This window comes from Bradysia coprophila (assembly GCF_014529535.1).
Source record: "Bradysia coprophila strain Holo2 chromosome IV unlocalized genomic scaffold, BU_Bcop_v1 contig_5, whole genome shotgun sequence".
Classification (NCBI taxonomy): Eukaryota; Metazoa; Arthropoda; class Insecta; order Diptera; family Sciaridae; genus Bradysia; species Bradysia coprophila.
Genome location: NW_023503374.1, coordinates 830,999 through 853,179, shown reverse-complemented (window position 1 = coordinate 853,179; position 22,181 = coordinate 830,999). Strand labels below are relative to the sequence as shown.

The window sequence follows — 22,181 nt, the reverse complement described above, 5'->3', positions numbered from 1 at the left end:
GAAATGAATTAGTCGATATTGCAGATATTGCAAGAGTTTCGAATAAATAGCGGCAATATTTCAAAAAGAATCAACGCCATCAATATTAAACTGATCTCATCATAAGAATGCAATTTGGGTGGGTTTCGTTTGTTTCTTTCGTTTTATTTGTTCCACACGTATTCCACCACATAGAAGTAGCATTTGCCTTTACGCTTCTTCAATTCCACACGTACGTGTGAGTGAAACGACACTCTTTACGCTTCTTTTGTTGACAACATGTGGAACGCTGTGGAACAATTAAAATTGTAGAATGGTAACCAATTCCAAACTTAAATTGAGTTGAGTTTATTGTTCTCATTAGACCCGTACGAAGTACTGGGGTCTTATAGGTTTACGCATACGTTTGTAACACGTCGAATTGGACTCCCTGAGTAAGGTGAAACCTATTGTGGTTGTCTAGAGATGCCAAATCCGCGAAAAAAAAATGTCCGTCTGTCTGTCCGTCTGTCCGTCTGTCTGTCTGCACGATAACTTGAGTAAAACGCATCCGATTTTGAAAATTCTTTTTTTTCCCGTTTGGTAATGTCAAAAGACAGGCTAAGTTCGAAGATGAGTGATTTTGGATCGACCCCTCCCGAGCTGTGGCCCAATAAGTGCTTTACGGTTTTTCGAAGATATCTCCGGACATTTAAACGTTAAACTTGTAAGTGATACGTCAAATAAAAGGTATTTACAATACCGATCGACAAAAAAAAAGTTTATGGAAATCGGATGACCGACTCGTGAGTTAGACCCCTTGGTGTGGAACAGGCACAGGGCGGCAAGCAGTTTTTGCTTGTAGGTCGGCCACATTTGAACATATTTCGTCTGTTTTAGCTTTATTAGATAGGTATTGACCAATCAGGGAGAAATTTTTGTATGAAATTATGTTCTCCGGAGCGTGAGCTAGGTCTCTTGGAGTGAGCTCTTATCTGGCTACTCGGAAGTACAGTGAACGTGGTGTATTTTGACAATATCTCGAGTAAATTTTGACCGAATTTCATGAATTTTTTTTGTTTGAAAGGTATTAACGAATGTAAAGCGTCGGTACTATTTCCGGTCTCCTAACAAAATGGCTGCCGGCGGCCATATTGGATTTTAGTAAAATAGAAATATCTTGGTAAAAATGATACTTAGAGAGTTTCTGTTAACATGGAAATAATTTGTAATGTGTGTGGGGTTTCAGGGATTCCATATACGGACATCTATATATACCTATATACAGCTATATTGAGCTATATACAGGCATATAGAGCTATATAATAGCATATATTTATCTGTGAAATGTTTATTTATAGTGAAATATAGTTAAATATAGCGGTATATAGCTGTTTAAATAGGAATTTATGAAATTTGTCTTCGTACGGGGCTGTCTATATTTAGTTGTATATGATAACAAGGCAAAGAGTGGATAATGTAAGTGATTTTAAAGGGAGAATAGTTTTTCAGCAGAGAAGAAAATGAAGTAAGAGAAATGAAGAGTTTCACATTAAAGGCTTTTGATACGAATAGGTGTTTCGTACGGGTCGGCGTTAGCTATGTTTATTATTAGCTACTGGTACGGTACGGATGTTAATTACGATCTTAATGTGCAACGTGACAAGTAACGGGGCTACGAACTTTTGTTTCACGAAAAAACGAAATTTATTGTTTAATATAGGTTTCTTCCATCGAACGGTAGAAACGAATTTTGACAGGCCGAAAACAACCGACCATCATCCACAGAACCAAACATAACCGCAACTTAAACAAATTTGTTCGATAAAACTTCAAAGTGAGGTTGTGTTGGCTTCTCTGTGGTACGCGGGCGTGACGCAAGTCGACCACTAAAAATGTTTTTTTTTTTTAATTTTGGGGACGGCGGAGCATATTTACAGCTACTTTTTTACTTCTCTATTTTGGCTCCAATGGCCCACAAACTGGAGCATTACTTACATTAGCTGATTTCGCTACATGTTAGAGGAAATTACCCCAAAAATATGTGGAAATGAGCTTTAACCGACTCCAGATATACGTAATTAATGTAAGAATTGCTTCAAATAACTAAAACCACTTATTTATGAAGAATGCGTAACAATTCCACTCATCCTAAACGGGCAGGAACGGGCACTTGAAGGGGGATGATAAATTGAAAATTTCGTCGTAGAGTGACCTTGCTGCAAACGAAATGTCGTAACAGATACTTGTTGTGAGGCTGGTATGGCAAGTTTGGTATTGTTGTAAAGCTAAGACTGCAGGCTGATTAGGCATTATTGTTTTGATACAAGAAGGGTCTACCTGTGTATTACAGATGAGTTGAAGTTTCGTCGAAGATGGTGAAAATAAACAATTCAGACAAATTTTGTAAAATCCATTCTCGGCGTTTAATAGAGCATGGAATCCTCTACCATTATCGCCATTCAAAGAGTTTCAAACTTTTTTCGTCTTAGACATATCACTATTCAAAAATGTCGAAATTTCGACCTTAGCTGGCTGTTGCTCCGTGGCCAGGTTGTTGAGAGAAGCAATTTTGACACGAATTAACTTACAATTAGTCCCTCTATCCCTTGCTATAACAATCTGTATTTAAATTGACTCGTGGGTCCCGCACGGCCACTTGTGCCGGTTCTCCGAAACGGCTGGACAGATCCGGAAACTGAATACAGTTTCGTTTAATATTCGAGTCCCTCAACCAGAACATGAAAAAAAATCAGAGGTGGTGTCGTGACCCTATTTAAGTTTTGTTCAACCCCATCGTGGGTAGCTGACTACCAAGGCTATAATTGCCTACCAAGCGTAATTTTCGGGGCAGAGATGTTTACTGTTCGAGAACTACTCACCAACTGACGAAATTATTCTACATGCTCGCCTATTTAAAGCTTAATTTTTGGTAGTTGACTACCAAACTGGTAGTTGACTACCAAACTGGTAGTTGACTGTCATGCAGATATAGAGGTGATAGAGATGTTTACTGTTCGAGAGCTGTACACAAACTGATTACCACATTACCTTAACAACTAAAGACAACATTTACAATTGCCTCAACATCTATTTTATTTAACATCTAAAGACCACATTAACCATTTACCATTACCTCAACATCTAAAGATTTTTCCACGTTACCTCAACATCTGAAGACTTTTTTCTACATTACCTCGACAACTAAATACCGCATCTGCCACTACCTCGACGTCAAAAGGCCGTATTTACCACTACCTCAACATCCGAAGATTGCTTCGACATTTTTAATATTTATGGCCGCTTAAAGTTAACAAAGAAATTGGTGTGCAAGATAATCGTTTGGCTGTAATTGGCTTTCGATGCAACCGAATGGAATTACGCTTCTCCGAACACATTTGGTGCTACAGTGTTTTACTATGGGAAACAATCGTTTGGATGCGGTTGGAGTTGGCTGTGACGAAATCGTGCTGCGTCAATAACGTTTGGTTTTACGATATCTTCCTATTAGAGGTGAGCGGGCCGAGGTTTTTTCAAAGCCCGACCCGACCCGTGCCCGACCCGAATCGATTTTTAAAATCCGAAACCCGACAGATACTGAAACCCGGCCCGACCCGAATTAAATTTTTGAGACCCGATAACCCGAAACTTGACAGATCTCAAAAAGATACTGAAACGCGCTAAAATCAAAAATTATTTAGAAAACGCAAAAAAAAATTCATTTTGAAACAGTTTCTTGAATTTATTCCAAGAAAAACGAAATTGCATAAGTTAGATCCACATATAAGTGTCCGACGCTGTGACTTTACATAGAAAACTTTAATTCGGGTCGGTTTCGAATTTAAAATTTAAAACCCGGCCCGACTCGAACCCTACCCGAATTGAATTTTGGGAACCCGAACAACCCGAAGCCCGTTAAAATTGAATCGGGTTCGGGTTCGGGCCGGGTCGGGTTCAGGTCGGGCCGGGTTTTCGGGTAGTCCGCTCACCTCTACTTCCTATACTGTCTAAAAGAATTTGGCTGAGGTTTTTACGATGTTTTTCCTGTCCTATCCTGTCTGAAAGAGAGTGGAGACGTTAAAGTTTGGTGATTGTAAGTGAAACGTGAATTTTTGTTTTTATGTTTTTTGCTCGAGTGTTGACTGAATTTTTACTGCTGTGTTTTGCTACAGTTTGTTCATTTCATTTTTACACAGTTTCTAAAGATTGTCGATATGTCAGAGTTTTTAATGTACCCAGTCAATTAAGTTCTTCCCAAATTGCGAAATATTTGAATTCGCGATAGAAATTTTAAATTTTGCGCCAAAAATTCATAATTTGGGAAGAACTTAATTGACTGGGTACATTTAAAACTCTGACATATCTAAAACTGTGTAAAGATGAAATGAACAAACTGTACGCTAGGGAATTCTTCAAAGTAGCTTTCTGAATATGTCCAAAATTTCCATCAAAAGATGGTAAAGTGTTTTCATTGTAAACTTTCGAACACAAGTTCATTTGAAAGTTTTACTGCTATCTTGGGAAGGGATCAGTGGAAACAACTGGCTACATCACGCTAGCCTCAGACCACCACTGAGTCCCGAGGTCGAAACAGCTCTGTTACCTTCGTTAAATTCACTCAACGTGAACCATGAGTGGGTAGGGAAGAGCAAATGCTCTGTTTGTTGTTTTGTTTATCTCTGAATTTAGCTTCTTATTTATAGGCTAGGCATTTCAGGTGGGGATATTTTCAGTGATTCCAAACGTCCTGTTAAAGGACGCAACGATTCACAGGATCCACTCAAACATTTCGATGCAAGTGATCGTACATACATGCATAGCGTTGAAGCAGACGACGTTAGCCTTTTGTTAAGAAGAGATTAAGAAGAGATGCATAGCGTTGAAGCAGACGACGTTAACCTTGTGTTTAGAAGAGATTGATTTAGGTCCTTATTTATAGGCATTTCAGGTGGGGATATTTTCAGTGATTACAAACGTCCTGTTAAAGGACGCATCGATTGATCTACACAGGATCCACTCCAACATTTCGATGCAAGTGATCGTACATACATGCATAGCGTTGAAGCAGATGACGTTAACCTTGTGTTAAGAAGAGATGCATAGCGTTGAAGCAGACGACGTTAACCTTGTGTTAAGGAGAGATCGATAATTTGGCAGCTGACTAACAAATTGGTAGTTGAATATCAAATTGGTAAAAAGTTGGTGGAGATGTTTACTGTTCAACAGCTTAATATCGACTGATGAAACTTTCATTCCTGCTTGCGTCCAGAAAAAAAAATGAGAAAAAGAAAAAAGACCTCACCAGGCTTTAGCCGGTCTCTTCTTGTTTATTATTATTATTATTCAGGTCCCAAAACTCTTAAATACACAATTCTGTTGGTCTGCTCAGTTAATTAGTGTTTTAGATGATTTCATTTACGAGTAGCTGTTTTAATTTGAACCAACGTACTTCAAGCATTGTGGTACCCTAAATAAAGTACTGAAACAGGACAGTGTATATTTCACTGCACTGCGTGCATAGAAATAATGTTTTCTTCCCGGTAACCAAGTCAAAACTTCCCGGTATCCGAAAATTTTGACTAAAATTTCCCGGTCAGTCGCAATTAACTTCCCGGTGGCGCGAATATTATTTACCAAGCCCTTTCTAGTCGTTTTGTGCAGATTTAAGTCAAAGATTAGTTTTTGCAGTGCTAAAACCTTTTCGTGACGTTCTTCTGTATGAATTTTCACTCATCAATTTGTAGAAGAGAATGTTTGTAAAGACGCTAAGTGCACCAGCCCATCCTTTCATAAAATTTATAAACTCATTGGAAAATTATCTTCTGTTCTAATCTGCCAGATATGTGGGCATTAAAATCTTTCTGAAATTCTGCATTAATTTACTTAAATGTAAAAAATAATATCGCGAGCGAAGCGATCGTAATTTTTTGAAGATTGACCTTTCGGCGGTGCAAAAATAGTATCATTCTTTGAAACTGTACAAACTCAAAATTCTAAATGAAACTTCAATTTAAGCAAAATCGCTGCAGGCGAAATTTTTAAATTCTTAAGTTTGTGCTGCCTATTAGGAACTGTTTCACCAGAAGTAGTAACTCATCAAAAGTTTAGTTCGCTGAAGGGAATAATTCATCTGGAAGCATGAGTCACAATAATAATAATAACATAACTTCCCCATAAGTACATACAAGTAACTTCTTCCCACCGATAGAGCAGAGGCGCCGAGTTTTAGTTTAGTTTAGTTTTAGTTTAGAAAAACTATCCAAAAATTCAATTTTTAGCTGAAAAATTAAAATTTGCTTATATTCGCCATACTGTACTCGGCGCGCCTGCGATAGAGACTTTCTGATGGCAGAGACTTCCCGATGGTGGGGACCTGCCGATGGAAGAGACTTCCTGATGAAGTTTTACATGAAGAACTCACCGGGAAGTTTTCATCACTTTATCAGCGGGAAGAACTCAACGGGAACTTTCTATCAGCATCTTCCCGCTGATAGTGACGATGACTTCTTGATAAGCTATTACCGCTGATAAAAACTTCCCGATGAGTACTTCCTGATGATTAAGACTTCCCGCTGAACACTGACAAGAAAAAAAATTCTCGCTGATAAAACTCCCGCTAATAGAAACTTCCAAATAAGTTCTTCCCGTCGGTAGAAACTTCTCGATAAGTTCTTCCCGCTGATAAAACGTCCTGGTGAGTTGGTCCTAGTGATAGCTATTTCCGATTTCCTGGTGACAGCTATTTCCCGGTTAGTTCTGAATTCTTCCTGCTTATAGATACTTCCCGGTGAGTACTTCCCGCTGTTAGATATTTCCCGGTGAGTTCTAATTTTTACAGTAAAAAAGGCTAAATTTCCCGGTATCCAATTTTTCGTCCCGACGACTTCCCGGTATCTAGGATACCAGGATACCACATTATTTCCATGCACGCTGCACTGTTAAAAATAAAACTACGGCTACTGAACCGTTTATTCGAACTAAAATTTGTATGGGACTTTAAAATTTCACGATGCTGCTCAGCGCAACATACTATCGTAAAATATTAAATAGGGACTCTCTGCGTTGACTTCAAGGACACGTGGTTCTAATGACGGCTGCCAACTAGAGCCAACTACAGCTCTATGAAAATTTGTTCACAATTTCTTTACAGTGCAAACAATTGTTCGATACCCTGGCGAGTTCCAGTGCTCTATTTACAGTACCACTCATGCTTGAAGTGCGTTGTTTGAACATGTGTGTGTTAAAATTTTCTTTTTTTAAGTTAGTTCGTAAATAGATCATTGTTAATGTCGTTTCAAATGTCAAATAAATTGATATTTTCATCCACCTAAATTCGAAGTGCGAAAAACTACTGTGAGATTTCATGTAAATTTTTTTATTTTTTGTAAGGTTATAGCTAGATGAAATTGCCTCTTACTTTACTCTATGTATTGGTGAAGAACTCACTATTTCAACATTGTCTTAGATTTTGTTCATGGAGTTCATGGAATATGTGTTGATGGCGCTGTTTATCTTTATTCTCTTTTTGAATTTGAATTTTCGAAGAATCGATGGCTGAAACACCGCACAGCCGCGTCTCCTAACGTTAAAACATCGGGCAAAGCTAAATGCCTTTTTTCCCATCTATTGATTTTAATAGATCTGATTCTTTACATTTATCCGACACTAAATGGTTTCGACAGACGGATATATTTCGAATGATTGCCTTGAGTAACGTGCTCAAAGATTCCGCAAGTCGAGCCTCGTTGATAAACTTTTTTCTGCAACCGAGTGTCACAATACGACATATTTTGTAACTCACATGAGTGTGGAAATGTAAGATTTTTCCGCACTGCTTTTTTCTATTTCCTCACTGTTTTTTCAGTTCCGTTGTGTTTTGGTCAGTTTTCTTGGAAAAGTTACGTACGCTAATACATTAATTATTCGGTCCTACTACTTACACTCGAATATGTAAACTCTCAATACAGTGTAACAGTACAATATGAGAAGATTGCTTGATCAAATTTTCATCGCAGTGATTTTTATTGAATGATTTCTTTGGAGAACATTTTTTTGAACATTTTGTTTGTTCACACCGTAGGTGCGCTTCAGAATTTGAGTGAATCAGCAGATAAAGAAATGAATTTTGACAAGTACCCCAAGGCAAGTTAAAATAAACTAGTCTACTGTACTCTCGCTCTCAACGTACCACGTTGAAAGAGAAGCAAATTGACAAGTACCCCAAGGCAAGTTATAATAACTAGTCTTCGGTCTTCCCGCTCTGATCATAACAGTCTATATCGTGAATTAAGGTGGACTTGCACATGTACGACGCTGCGTTTGGTTTGGTTTTGACACTTTAAATTTTGAATTTTCAGCGGACCTAGGCGTGAATTGTGACACTCGGTTTGCAGAAAGCATCGTGTGCAATACGTTCTGGAATGTTATTTTTCATTTCAAATTTCAAACCTTGATCTACAAGATTCTTTTTTCGCATTCATTCTTGGATGTAATACAACTGGTTCAGTCGGAGCGTTTGCTGTACGAACCCGTATATCCATTGCGTACGTGACTCTGTCACCCTACTTTGACCGTAAGCCTATTGCGTTCGTTAATGCAGTTAAAGTAAAATTATTATGAAATGTGTTCATCTTAGAAATTGCGCATAGCGCAATTACGAAGCCCCGTACGACATTCCTTTCAAATGTAACATAATTTTCAAATAGCCTTACAATTTTAATTTATTGAGTATAAATACACATAGGACCTAGTATCGGCTTCAGTCCGAGGACCCAAATTTAAAATTTTTTTCACCAACATTCTATTCGGCCTTCGATTACCTTCCAAATGAAACAAAAATTACGAAAAATGAATGAAATTTACTCGAGTTCAATGTAAAATACACATAGGGCCCAGTAGCTTTTCACTTCTAAGGCCCTAACTCACGGTCCATTCAACCGATTTTAATGATTTTTTTTCCTGATACCTATCATTTGTCGTGTCATTTACATTTTCATCGTTTATTTTGTCATAAATATCACCAGAAGACCTTAAAAAATTTAGGCGGCCCTAACTCACGAAGGGCCGACACTATCTTCGAACATAGCCTCACTATTTCGACTATTTTTCAGAAAAAAAAATTTAAATCGGATTTGACCCACAAAACCCACAAAAAAAGTTCTTGAAACGTAGCCCAAAAACACGATAAGACCAATGGTTTACTTATCCGTACACTAATAGTACACTATGTACATTTAAAACGTACAGTAAATGTCGGACAGGTAATGACGTTTAAATGTTTATTTAAGAATAAATGCAACTTGATGATTTGTAATGATACAATCATATCACATCATCTGCTTTTATGGTTTTTGAAAATTAAAAAGTTTGCACTTGATTTGAACCCGCCACCTCTTACTTTCCAGGCTCAGACGTACTAGCTGAACTAACGGGCTGCTGAGAAGAGTGAATGCAATTTCGAACAGCTTATAATACGGTTGAAAAGCAAAGTGAACAATTGATTGGGCCAGTAACATTGTTGTGTTTTTAAAGTTTTGGCTTCTAATTATCAAAATGTTTGTTGATTTTTTTTTAAATTTTATTACAGTCAAAGACAGTCAATTTTCAGCATAAATTAGCTTCAGCTGTTTTTCAGCTGATCCATACAAACAATCACAACCGTTTATACGTCTTTATACGGTTTTACCACTATCATGCGCGTGCGTGTAGCAGCTTCAACCGTATGAACAAGGAAAACCAGTTTTGATTGTATGTGTGGATCAACTGAAAAACAGCTGAAGCAAATTTATGCTGAAAATTGACTGCCTTTGACTGTAAAGTTTTATTCTGCAATTGAATTTTTCCCAACTATAAAAAGGATTGATAAGGGGCCATCCATAAATTACACACGCGGTGGACGGTAAATTATACATTTAAAACGTACTTTCTACGAGTTTTGGTCGATTTTATTTACATCCAAAATCTCATTTTTTTTGTGTGCTCAAGATATCGACGTGACAGACAGACGGACAGACAAAATTTTTATTGCGGATTCGTCATCTATGAACAAACACTTTGCCCTTACCGTCTGCTTCGAGTTCCATCAATTACACAAGGCATCGTAATCCTATGAGCCCCTTTGTACTTCGTACGAGGCTAACAAAGGAGAGTGTTTCTTAACTCACGGGTTGTACACTCTTGATGATTTTAGAGAAAGAACTTACTTAAAAAAAAGAAGTCTGAAATATAATTTCTGTTTTTATTCATATAAGTATGTATTTATCAATAATATACATTTTTGTAGATTTTTTTTCCCTTATAAACATTTTATTTATTTTTTCCTTACATTCCGTGTCCCATTTAATATTCTTTTTAAAAATGGGTGGTTTCATAGTTTCGTATAAATGATAACATTAAAAAATACAATGAATTAATAAAGAAATAATAATAAAAAGTATCGTAACACTATTTTCTTTTATATAAAACATAACATTTATTTACTGATTTTATTTAGATGAAAGTAAAAATAATTATTTTTTTTTAAACTTTTTATCGTGTTTATAATAATATTACATTCAATTACTGGTAGTAACAGTAGTAATAACAACGATAATTATAATAGTATTATATTTAAGAGTACAATTATACTTTGAAATTATTATATCGATACTTTTATCAACAATATTTAAGAAAAAGAAAGAATAGGAATTTGAATGAAACTAATAAAAAAGAAAACAAATCTGTTCCACTTCGAAGTTTAGTTGAGGAGTATACATTTTACATTGTTACAAATGTTCATTTAATTGTGAAATTTTTATTTTTTTTGTTATTTTCAATAAAAAAAATCATCCAATTATCTAGTAAATTGTTTTCTTTTTATATCGAATTTGCTAATTAAAATGTATTTTACCATTTGTTTTGTTTTCTTAAATTTTGAACAACAAAAATTTACTTTTTTAACAAAAATATTTCTTTGCATAATTTTGGTTTTTACATAACTCAATTATATAATTTTTTTTAAATTTATTTTTATCTTTTTTTTATATTTTATCTTCATATAGTAAATATTTTTGTTTTGTTAAACTACTGTTAAACACAGCCCACCATTTTACGTCATTTTATGACCATTCTCAATCAAATTTTCTCTTTCTTTTATTTATTTTTTGAAACACACAAAAACACAAAAAAAACTGATTTTGTTACCTTCAAAAATATGTTTTTTTGGTTTTTACTTTGTTTTTTTACTATGAATCTATGAAGTATCTTGTAGTTTAGGTATAAAAAATTGTAACAGTCTCTGAACTATAGCATCTCGATTTGCGTCTAAATTTTCCAAAATTCGTCAATTATGAAGGAGATTAAAAAAGAAATATGAAATATAGGCAACGAAGTTCTACTTACATTATTGTATACGATTTCAATCCAATTCATCCCAAAACGATGTTATCGTTACGATTACGTAAACGTACAAAAATGTAGATATCTGAAGTGAAATGAAATCGGATATAACGACGGAAGATTTTTTAAATGTTTTGGAGGATGTATAATGCTGCTTCAACTACGAGTTTATATTTTTTTCCGGCAGTGTTTCATTTTAATTATTTGAAGTTGTTTTGTATGTATCATTGACTTTGTAGTTAAAGCATTATCCGTTGTTCCCTATGTGGCAGGCTTGAAAGCAGCGAAAGCAGTAAACTATGTTGTATCTGGAGAGCGATTCACAAGAAAATCAGTGCACTCGCTACACTTGAAGGAGCTATAGGGTATTACACACTCATTTTCGATCAAGATCTTGAACGAAAAATTACCTCACCGAATCAAAGTTCTAAACGGAATTTTTTTTCTAAAACTCTCAATAACATTGGGACAAATTCGGTTTTTTTTTAAACTAGATGTCTGAAATGACGTTTCGGTCTATGTCATCTTGCGTATCAAACTTTTACATCGATGGCAGTTACTTCATAATTAAAAAGTTAGGATAAACATATTGTAGGCTTGAGTCAAGTTTCTTTTTATCGGTTGAAATTTTCAACTGTCAAATACTTTGACAGGAACCCACCTAACAAAGGAAATGCTTAATATGAGTACACACAGTTCAAAAATGTCTGAAAAGTATTTGAAAAATAGGCCTATAAAAAACTGTGCTGACAATTCTGAAAATTAATAAGCTCATTCTAATAATTATTCCAATAATAAGCCATGATAGAAATTATTGAAAAAAGTTAATATAAACTCATAAACTCAATTTAAGTTTGCAATTGGTTAGCATTCTACAGTTTTAATTGTTCCACATTGTTCTACATGTTGTCAACAAAAGAAGCGTTGATGGACTTAACTGCTTTTGATAAAACACACTTCGGAGTGTCGTTTCACTCACACGTACGTGTGTAATTGAAGAAACGTAAAGACAAACGCTACTTCTATGTGGTGGAATACGTGTGGAACAAATAAAACGAAAGAAACCCACCAAAATTGTATTCTTATGATGAGATCAGTTTAGAATGTCAAATCTGTCAAATATTTTTCGCTTATTTTCAACTGAAAAATTTTCGGGCATTTCACATGGGGTGTCATGAATTGTGTACTCCGGAGTAAAAAATTGAAATAAATTCAATTTCCACTACGTTTGCGTGACAGTTCTTTTGTTCTATTTTACAACTGTCATGTAAACGGAGACTAAACGGAGTGCTCTTTTTAAGTGGAAACTATACTTAACCTTTATTGAAATATATATTTTTTGTTGGTGGTAAAATTATTTGAAATGTTCTCCGTCTTTTTATTCTTCTTTTTATTTTTTGTTGTTCATTCCGAAAATGAAATTGTAATTATTTTATATTGTGAAATTATTATTTTTTAAAGATTTGTTTCATTTATTTTGTTTTTGTCATTTTTTTCAGTTATTAAATATATAATTTTCGTGTTTTTTGTTTGTTTGTTTTGTCATACATTTCCATGATCAAATAAACGATCGTTAATCGTTTTCTGTTGTTTCAGTTTTGTAAGAATAATTCACTTTTACGGTTTCTTTCGTAGACTTTGTGAAAAGAGGATAGCATTATAATTTAATTTAATTTATTTATTGGAAAATATATTTTTTTTGTTTTTTTTTGTTAATTTAATTTTTATTTTTTCGTATATATATATTTATGCGTCCATTGTAGGTGTTAATTTATTAATAACTGTTTGCAAAATGTCTATTTTAATACAGTCGTTAACTTTTAAAAATGTTTGTTTTCAGTATATTTAGCTTATCCTTCTGTCATATCTTTTGACAGCTTTTTACGTGTTAGTACGTTTTCTCTCCCAGCAGCAAAAACCCTATCCCAGCAAAAAAAGAAACTGTATCGAATGCCGCAATTGCATTTAAAAACGAACATTCGATTTTCTTGTCTTCCTTTTCTATGCACAAAAAATGCACACAAATCGACGACATGTGTGCTGAAACGAAAGAAATTGTCGTCTATTTGCGCTAAATGAATTTTACTAAACAATTCGACGTTATATCATATTATTGACATTGAAACTATATAAAAAAATATTTTTCACTTCAATCCAAATTTCTCATTTTCTTAATTTCTCAGAATGCTCACAAAACGATTTTGGTGTTTATAGTTGTGCGACCAACTTCTATGTAATATACAAATATTACGTTGTATGTTACTGTCTTCTTTTGCCACGCATAAAAAATGCATAAAATCGACGACAAATTAATTTGTCAACTTTTATTTGGTTTACTAGATCTCAAAAATGTTCCCCGGCCTTATTCAATTCTATTTCCATTCAATGCAAAATTTTCAAAATGTATCTTATGGTTGTAATTTTAATCACAAAAATATGTCGTCGATTAATATGCATTTTTTATGCATAGCAAAAGAAGACATGGACAAGCAACGTAAGATTTGTCTTACAGGAAAGTTGTTACAATACACGGAAAATATTTTGTTATCTCGTATGTATCACGATGAGTAAAAGTACCTAGAGTTGGAGCTACTATTTTTTTAAAAGTTTCAATGTCGATAAGATGATAATAATGTCGAATTGTTTAGGGAAATTCATTTAACGCAAATAAATGACAATTTCTTTCGCTTGAGTACACAAATTTGGAAAAAGAATGGGACATTTCTCTTGCATAATGTAAATGTAACAAATAAACAATTGATTTGGTTCTGTTTAAATTACATGCAAATCACCGATGTTGTGTTATTATAAAGAAGAACATATTTGTATAAAATGATAAACATTTGGTGTGACAAAAAAGTATTTCACCGAATGTTCGTTTTTAAATGCGATTGCGGCATTCGATACAGTTTCTTTTTTTTGCTGGGATAGGGTTTTTACTGCTGGGAAAGAAAACGTACTAACACGTAAAAAGCTGTCAAAAGATGTGACAGAAGGATAAGCTAAATAAACTGAAAACAAACATTTTTAAAAGTTAACGACTGTATTATCTTTTATGTTTTTTTTTTAATTATTTTACTTTTTGTTTTGTGTAACTCTTCATTTAATTTCTATGTTCTTTTTTGTGTTCTTTGTGGATTATGAATATATAGATTTGTTTCATTTAAATTTAAAGCCTGTAATGCACTTTTTCATGTACTATATGTATTTCAAGATTTTTGTTGTTGTTGTATCTAACACATGAATTGTTTGTTGGTTGGGTTTGTTTCAACTTTTTCAATAAATCTTTTTTTTGTGTTAATTAGAGTTGTACAAATATCAAAACTGATTCAAGTGTGAGGTCTTTTTTTGTTCTAAAATTCTAAATTGTTTTTCACATTTTTTTTACAGACAAAAATTTTGTAATTCAGGTTTAATTCAGGAAAAATTTGTTAATTTCGGTACTATGGATGATGGAAAATAAATACCGGAGGAGAGGTAAAATACAAACATTCTTCTAAAGAAAAGTGTTTAAAAAATAAATGTAAATCGAACATCAAATTAATTGTTAAAAACTATTGAAAGATCTGCTGGCATTATGCGATTGCGCCACACAATCGACACTCCTATCCACTGATAGAAAAGCATAAATTTTATGTTGACTGTCAAATGGTACCTTCTTATTTGGAAATTATGCGATCCAATCTTTGTTGCATTATTTCTGACGTTGAACAAGTGGTTGCAGTAGATTAATAATGTATTGAATAAGTTGCCTTCTCTACCTTTCCAAACTACATTCAGGTATTTTAAATCAACTCTGTATACTTCCCCAAACTTCATCGGTCTTGTAACATCACAAACTTCCTATTGATGTATTATTATTTGTTATTTGTTAGTAATATCATGTTCCGTCGTCCGAGTCAAAAGATATATCTGAAATTGAGTTAAACTATTGTAGCGACACAATAATTTGGCTGTTAGATATATTTTTGGTGAATTTAAATATTCAAATTTTACCCGTTTTCAGAGAGATCTAGATTTCTGAGATTTCAGCTTGTTGAAGGTAAGGAAATAAACAGCCCTGAAGCACATTAAAGATCCAGTAGTGACCACTGTATTAAGGAAAAAGCACTCATCTCAGAGAAAAAAAAATGTTTGAAGCAAATGTGATGTCTTTTCTTTTCTCTAAATGTAAAGAAAACTTATATAAATAGTTCGGGAATTCGACTGAACGTAATCAAATTTTGTCTTGCTTTTCATGTGTTTCGTAATAAATCATAAAGAAGAAAAAAATGTCCACTTTAAATACCAATATGAAATAAATTGAAACTATTTTGTACAAAGGTTGTGTATATACAAAGACGGTGCTTTATCGATTTTATTTATATTTTTTTAAAATGGTAAAAAAAGGTAAATGGTTAACTGAAACGTTGTCAATTGATATTTCGATTGATTAAAATTGAAAACTGACTTGCCAACGTTTTGTTTAGTTTTACCAATAAAGCAATTAAAAACAATTAAATCATTTCTTTAACTCTAAAAAAAAATTATTTTAACTAAATTTTTTTTATTAAATTAAGTATCACAAATAAATAAATTGTTTGTATCTCGTTTTTAAACTGTATAAAAAGAGCTATATAGCTAAGTGATCGAATAATGCTGATTATTAGTTAGCATTTTATTTTGCATAATTTAACATTTATTCGTTCTTTCATTAATTATGTATAAATATATTTTGCCGTTTTCCACTTACCATTCCTGTTATATTCTTTTGGGGGAAGGGTTTATGGTTTGAAAATTTATTTCTCTTTGTCACAATTTATTTCATCATCATTTCTCTCTCTATCATTTGACTCCCGCATAATTCTTTTATTTTGTATTAATTTTTTGTTTTGTTTTTGTTAATTTAATTTGAACTTAAATAGAGGTATTTCTATTAGCTGAATAATAATCTTTTTATCAACAAGTTTCAGTAATTATTTAGTTTCTTTGTATTATTTTTGTATTTATCTTTTGTTTTTATTTATAAATATACATTTTACAACTTTCTTTCATCTTTTTTTCTCTTTCTTTTCTTTATAGTTTTAAATATTCATATTTACAATTTTCCTTCATTTTTTTAAATTATTTATAACAAATAGTACAACATCACATTTTCGTTTGTTTTTCTTTCTAACATTTTTCTTTAAAGTTTGTTTTTTCTTTCTTGCTTTCTTTTAGGATTAACAATTTTAATTCACAACATTGTTTGTCAGTTTGTTAATTTATTTGTTTCTTTTATTCATTCATAAAGTCTGTCATTTTAATTTTTTGTCTTTATTTTTTCGTCAGTTTTTTGCGTTGTTTGCAATAATTCGCTTTTTTACCATCTCAATCAGTTTATTTTTTGGTCATTTATTTAACTAAACACTTTAATTATTCAGATAATAATTTTTGGAGAAGTAGCGATGAGTTTTTAGGGTCACCGGTTGGTACTTCCTCCGTAGTAATCGGCTGAAACAAATAAAAATTGATGAGAAATTGGAAATAATTGACTTACGTTAAGATTAATAGAAACTACTTTTGTGAAGTGAAGTTAGTTAGTATCTTACTACAGATGGTAAGTGCTGTAGACTTTTGACAACATGGACAGGTGTTACAAACAGTTGTTGTTTAAAACCGGTTACAGTGGAGAAAAGTAAATACGGCACAGTTTCAACGAGAACAATTCAATGAGCCACAAGCGACATTTTTCTTTTGTGTTTTTTCTATTTTTAATCGATGCATACCTTTATTATGACGTTGTGTCTAAAAAATGTACCGTTTTTCTATATCGATCATCAAAGTCTAGTGCTTCAAAACAAAAATCTTCAAATTTTCAACATTTTTAATTTCATATTTGTTCAGATTGACTTTTTACAATTTGTTCACGTTTCGAAAACAGAATTTTCGATTTATCACAGTTTTAACGGTCATTGATGTTACCAGTCATTTAAATGATTTCCGGTATGAAATTTTGGCGGAAAATTTGAATTCGCTAAGCGATTTCCAAATTTTGTGCCAAAGAATCATAACCTGGAAACACTTTATTGACTGGGAACATCGATGACTTTTAAAACTCTAAAAAATGACAAATATGTTCAGAACTGAAAGCCAACTGTATGTCGAAAATATAAAAAATATCGACTTTTCTGCTCATTGATGATATTCATTCCTCAATGCAATATCCATGTTAATATCTGCATATAAAATACGAAAATGTCTTAACATTGGTAATGCATGTGAAATGAATAAAGAGGTTCTTTTGAAAAACGACCTGCCGAAATCGGACGCATTTTCCAGTGGACTCTTTTGTATTGCCTAGAAAGGATTCGACGAAAGAAGCCAAAACCACTTTCGAAAAAATACTTTGAAGCTTGTGTGGCTGATAAAATAGGGACTTATTGGGTTTAAAACTCATCCATCAGTGTGGATGAATTTTTAAACCAATAAGTTCCTATTCGGCTTAATAGTATATGTGATCTTTCTAATGGCACTTCTCAACCTGTACGGCTCGTGTAATTGAAGAAAATTATTATTGCAGTTGCATTTGCTTTAGCAAAAAAAAACTCAAAAGTATGATTTTCATATTACGGCCCAGCAATATCGAAAATAGTGAAGCCACAACCATTCTGAAGTTCAGGACAATAAGTGTACCGATAAACGAATCGAAAAGGCTATTCGCACAAAGAGCGATTAGTCTTTATTTCACTAGACTGAAAAGCTTTTTATTATGTTATTTATGAAGTCATCATTGACTTAAAACATGAAAATGTAATTAATGTTTCGTACTACGTATTGACATGTTGTAAAAGGTAGCATCGTCGTCTACTACAAACAGTTTTACAAAGTGTTTGTACATAATAGTGATTGCTTCCTTTTACAAAGTGTTTGTAGAAGATATTGCTCCTTACTTCTACCAAGTGTTTGCAGAGAAGGATTTTACAAAAAGTTTGTAGAGTAGAGTGAAGCTTCCTTCTACAAATTGCTTGTAGATGAGAGTTATGTTCACTTTTACAAGTTTTTGAAATGAATAGTGCTGCTTCATTTCACAAAGTGTTTGTAGATGATAGTGATTGCTTCCTTTTACAAAGTGTTTGCAGAGTCGAGTGTTGCTTCCTTTTACAAAGTGTTTGCAGAGTCGAGTGATGCTTCCTTTTACAAAGTGTATGTAGAGAAGAGTGCTGATTCCTTTTACAAAGTGTTTGCAGAGTGGAGTGTTGCTTCATTTTACAAAGTGTTTGTAGAGTAGAGTGCGACTTCCTTTTACAAAGTGTTTGTAGAGTATAGTGATGCTTCATTTTACAAAGTGTATGTAAATAAGAGTGCTGCTTCCTTTTACAAAGTGTTTGCAGAGTCGAGTGTTGCTTCCTTTAACAAAGTGTTTGTAGAGTAGAGTGATGCTTCCTTTTACAAAGTGTATGTAGAGAAGAGTGCTGCTTCCTTTTACAAAGTGTTTGTAGAGAAGAGTGATGCTTCCTTTTACAAAGTGTTTGTAGAGAAGAGTGCAGCTTTCTTTTACAAAGTATTTGAAGAAGAGGGTGTTGTAAATGTTTGTAGAAGATGGTGATTATGTCAAAACATCATACGAAACAACAAAAGTTACATTTTAATGATTTAAGTCAATGCTAGTATCATACGAAGCTTTTCTGTTTATTTGATAAGTGCAAATATTGAAATAAAGACTAATCGCAAAAAGAGCAAATAGTCAAATAAAGACTAATAGCACTTTGTGCGAATAGTGTTGAATGATGTTAATTTATAATTATTTGTAGCAACATGTACACTAAATAAACTCATCATGCGTTAAGTGTAAAAAACAAAAAGAATTTTTATATTCAGGCGGACCAAAAACGTCACCAGATCAGGCAAAACGAAAAATCTTTTTCCCATTTTTTCGTTTCAGTTGTTTCATCTTTCTTTCGGAATGTGTCTTGGTGCGCCTGAATATAAAATAGTATACGTTACTCAGACCAAAAAGGTGTAATTTTCGTAAGATTCTAGTGCATTATTCTACAATTAATAAAGTCAGGAAAAAAATAAACAGGATCGCCTTAGCCACAGCACTGCTTCTAGCGTGATCATAGAAAATATTCGGAACCTGATGAAATCACAGTAGGCTATGCGTTTCTATTCTAAAGATCGATTACTTATTTTCGTTGTATGACTTAAAACATACAATACAAACAATTCTAACAAAACCACTTTCAAAAAAATTCTTCGAAGCTTGTGGCTTGTGTGAAGTGATCAAAAACCAAAAACTTGCACTTTTCTTACAAAATTTCTTCAGTTACACGAGCCGTACAGGGTCGTGTGGGGTGTCATTAGAAAGGTAATTGCATGCACTTCCGGGAACAAGTAGTGTCTTAATGGGTTTGCAATTCATCCACACTGAGATATGCACAGTTGAAGTTTTCAACCGAAAAAAGGCTGAAAACTTACACTTTTCTTACAGAAATTTCTCGAGGTACACGAAACGTACATGGTCGTGTGGGGTGTCATTAGTAAGGTAATTGCATATACTTTCAGGGAAAGTAGAGCTTACGGAAGTTTGGTTGCATCTGCGATTCAATATAAGCACTTAAACATTTCTCTTAATTCGTCGTAGATGCTTCCAAACCCCAATAATATCTATTTGCCCTAAAAGAATATGCAATTACATTTTAAGTAAGTCTTATTTCCGGACATGCAATTACCTTTCTAATGACACCCCACACGACCCTGTACGGCTCGTGTAACTTGAGAAATTTTTGAAAGAAAAGTGCAAGTTTTTGGTTTTTGATCACCTCACACTAGCTACAAAAGCTTCGAAGAATTTTTTTGAAAGTGGTTTTGGCTTCTAGGGTTGATTACCTTTCTAGGCACTTATAAAAAATTCCAATAGAAAATGCGTCCGATTTCGGTCTTCTGTTTTTTTAGAAGATACCCTCCTTGTGTTTCATGAATTCAACTCTGGATCTTCAAATATTTGTGATCGATATTGTGATGTCGTTACATTACATAGAACTTTATCTTGTATAATAAAAACGTCGAATAAACGTCGTTCTCAATTTCAATAATTCAGCAGAAAAAAGGTATATTCGATAGAAGTGGCGAAAAACGAAAACGAGAAAAATTATTATTTTCATGCTTTGGTGTGCACTTTCGACCACTACGAAAACCAAACGGCTTGGGAGTTAGCCGCCTTTAAAATCCCATTACAGTGGTAAGTAGAATGTGGCGTAAATGCACGTCTATCTCCACAGACTCCACAGTTGTCTCCACAGACAGTGGATTCTATTGAAATCAAAATATGAACGATACCATTGTTACAATTTTGTTAACACGTCCCTTTTGTTTCATAGAGTGAACTTGACTGAAGTATTATTTAAGTGAATGAAATCTTCTCCTACTTACACAACAAAGAAATACAGAAATGATATAGGCAGCTTTACAGCCTTTGACATACAGAAAAACGTCTTGCACTATTTTAATGAGTGTTCCAGTAAATTGTAGTTAGCTCTTCTACTCTAAGTAAATTGTAAATTGAATGTAAATAAAGTCACACAGCAAACTAATTTGCAATAAAGAAAAGTTGAAAAGTAAGAAAAAAAATTTCGTTAAAAAAAGCTGGCACGGCAACAGTTAAAGAAATTATTTTTTTTTCGCTAATCTTACCATCAACGAAACGGAAGATGCCGTATCGCCAGTTGTCCATTGAGTAGTAGATAGCTTTGAATCAATAACTGAAGTACCTAGATTTGGTTTAAAGAAAACACAAGAGACATACATTCATACACTCCCAAAAGCCATAATGTTTTATTTACATTAAATGGTCCAAAAAAATGGTTTCAGTTTAAAATACAAAAATTGAAGAAAAAAATTTTTTTAAAAATATTTACACCGAGCATAAAGTGGACATAAACTTTACGATTTTCATTTTTTAGAATTAGTTCAATCTCTAATTTAGTCAAACCAAAGAAAAATATGAATTAACTAATATTATTTACAGACTTCCTCGTCGGAATGATAAACAATACCAAAATCACTGCACTCACCAGTTTGCGTCATTTCGAAATTGAAACCAAGTGTCGGATCGGTTGTCGTATTCAGAATGGGTGTTCCGGACATTTGTTGCTGGGCCAGATTCATTTGATTGTTATTGTTATTGCCAACCATTGGTCCTTGGCCCATTCCACCACCGCTGTTACCGAGTGGGCTCTGATTCGATTGTTGCGATCGACTATTCACAACAGCTCGAAGTTCTTGGCGTACGAATTCGGAAGAGTTCATGTTACCATTGCCACCTTGAAATAGAAGTAAAACAAAAGTGTTATTCGGACCATGGTATTCGATGGATTTTCTGGGTCTTTTGCGACAATTGTATTTTTCTTTGCACAAATGAGTGTGATGAGTTCTTCAAGTTTTGTTTTTTGGTGCGTGTAATGCATTATTTACAATATGGATGGAACATTAGATGACACACTTATAATTTCCGGTGAACAACAACTGCTTATTGATGAAAACAAGAAGATATTTATAATGTATCGATTTCCAATAAAAAAAAAGAGGGGTTAAGGGACCAACGTTGAGGCGAAACAACACGATCAGGAAACCCAAGGATAGAACGATCCCAGAATTCTTATTAGCTACTAGGTTAAGCTTTTCAACGACGTCCTTTAAAAGACGTCAATAACCTTTTGCTCAGATAGGTTCAAAAGAATGGGCAAAGCTTTATGGAAAAGAATGTTCAAAAAGAGTAACACTACCCCGTCGGGCACTGTGCACTTTGATAGGCACTGTGGTCCCGGTACGTGCAGAAATGCGCGGGTCAGAGCTCGGGGATTACCGGGGGCGAGCAAAGTAAAGCT

General features: G+C 33.7%; 1 protein-coding gene and 1 long non-coding RNA gene across 5 annotated transcripts in view; both read right to left on the bottom strand.

Moving 5' to 3' along the window:
- Positions 1 to 187: 187 nt before the first annotated feature.
- On the bottom strand, positions 188 to 12,596 carry LOC119071465. The gene is made up of 2 exons (XR_005086660.1): positions 12,373 to 12,596; positions 188 to 268 (listed from the first exon to the last, which is right to left on the bottom strand). It is a non-coding gene; the product is annotated as an uncharacterized LOC119071465 (long non-coding RNA).
- Positions 12,597 to 16,696: 4,100 nt separating this feature from the next.
- Positions 16,697 to 22,181, bottom strand: part of LOC119071459 (putative uncharacterized protein DDB_G0271606) — a 212,140-nt gene continuing 206,655 nt past the window's right edge. For 3 of the 4 annotated variants that reach the window (XM_037176312.1, XM_037176311.1, XM_037176314.1), the window contains 3 exons: positions 21,369 to 21,617; positions 20,989 to 21,065; positions 16,697 to 16,806 (listed from right to left, as the gene is read on the bottom strand). In XM_037176312.1, coding sequence (XP_037032207.1) covers positions 16,729 to 16,806; positions 20,989 to 21,065; positions 21,369 to 21,617 — 404 coding nt within the window. In that variant the 3' untranslated portion in view covers positions 16,697 to 16,728. The remainder of the gene's footprint in view (positions 16,807 to 20,988; positions 21,066 to 21,368; positions 21,618 to 22,181) is intronic. The other variant, XM_037176315.1, reaches the window with a different exon arrangement.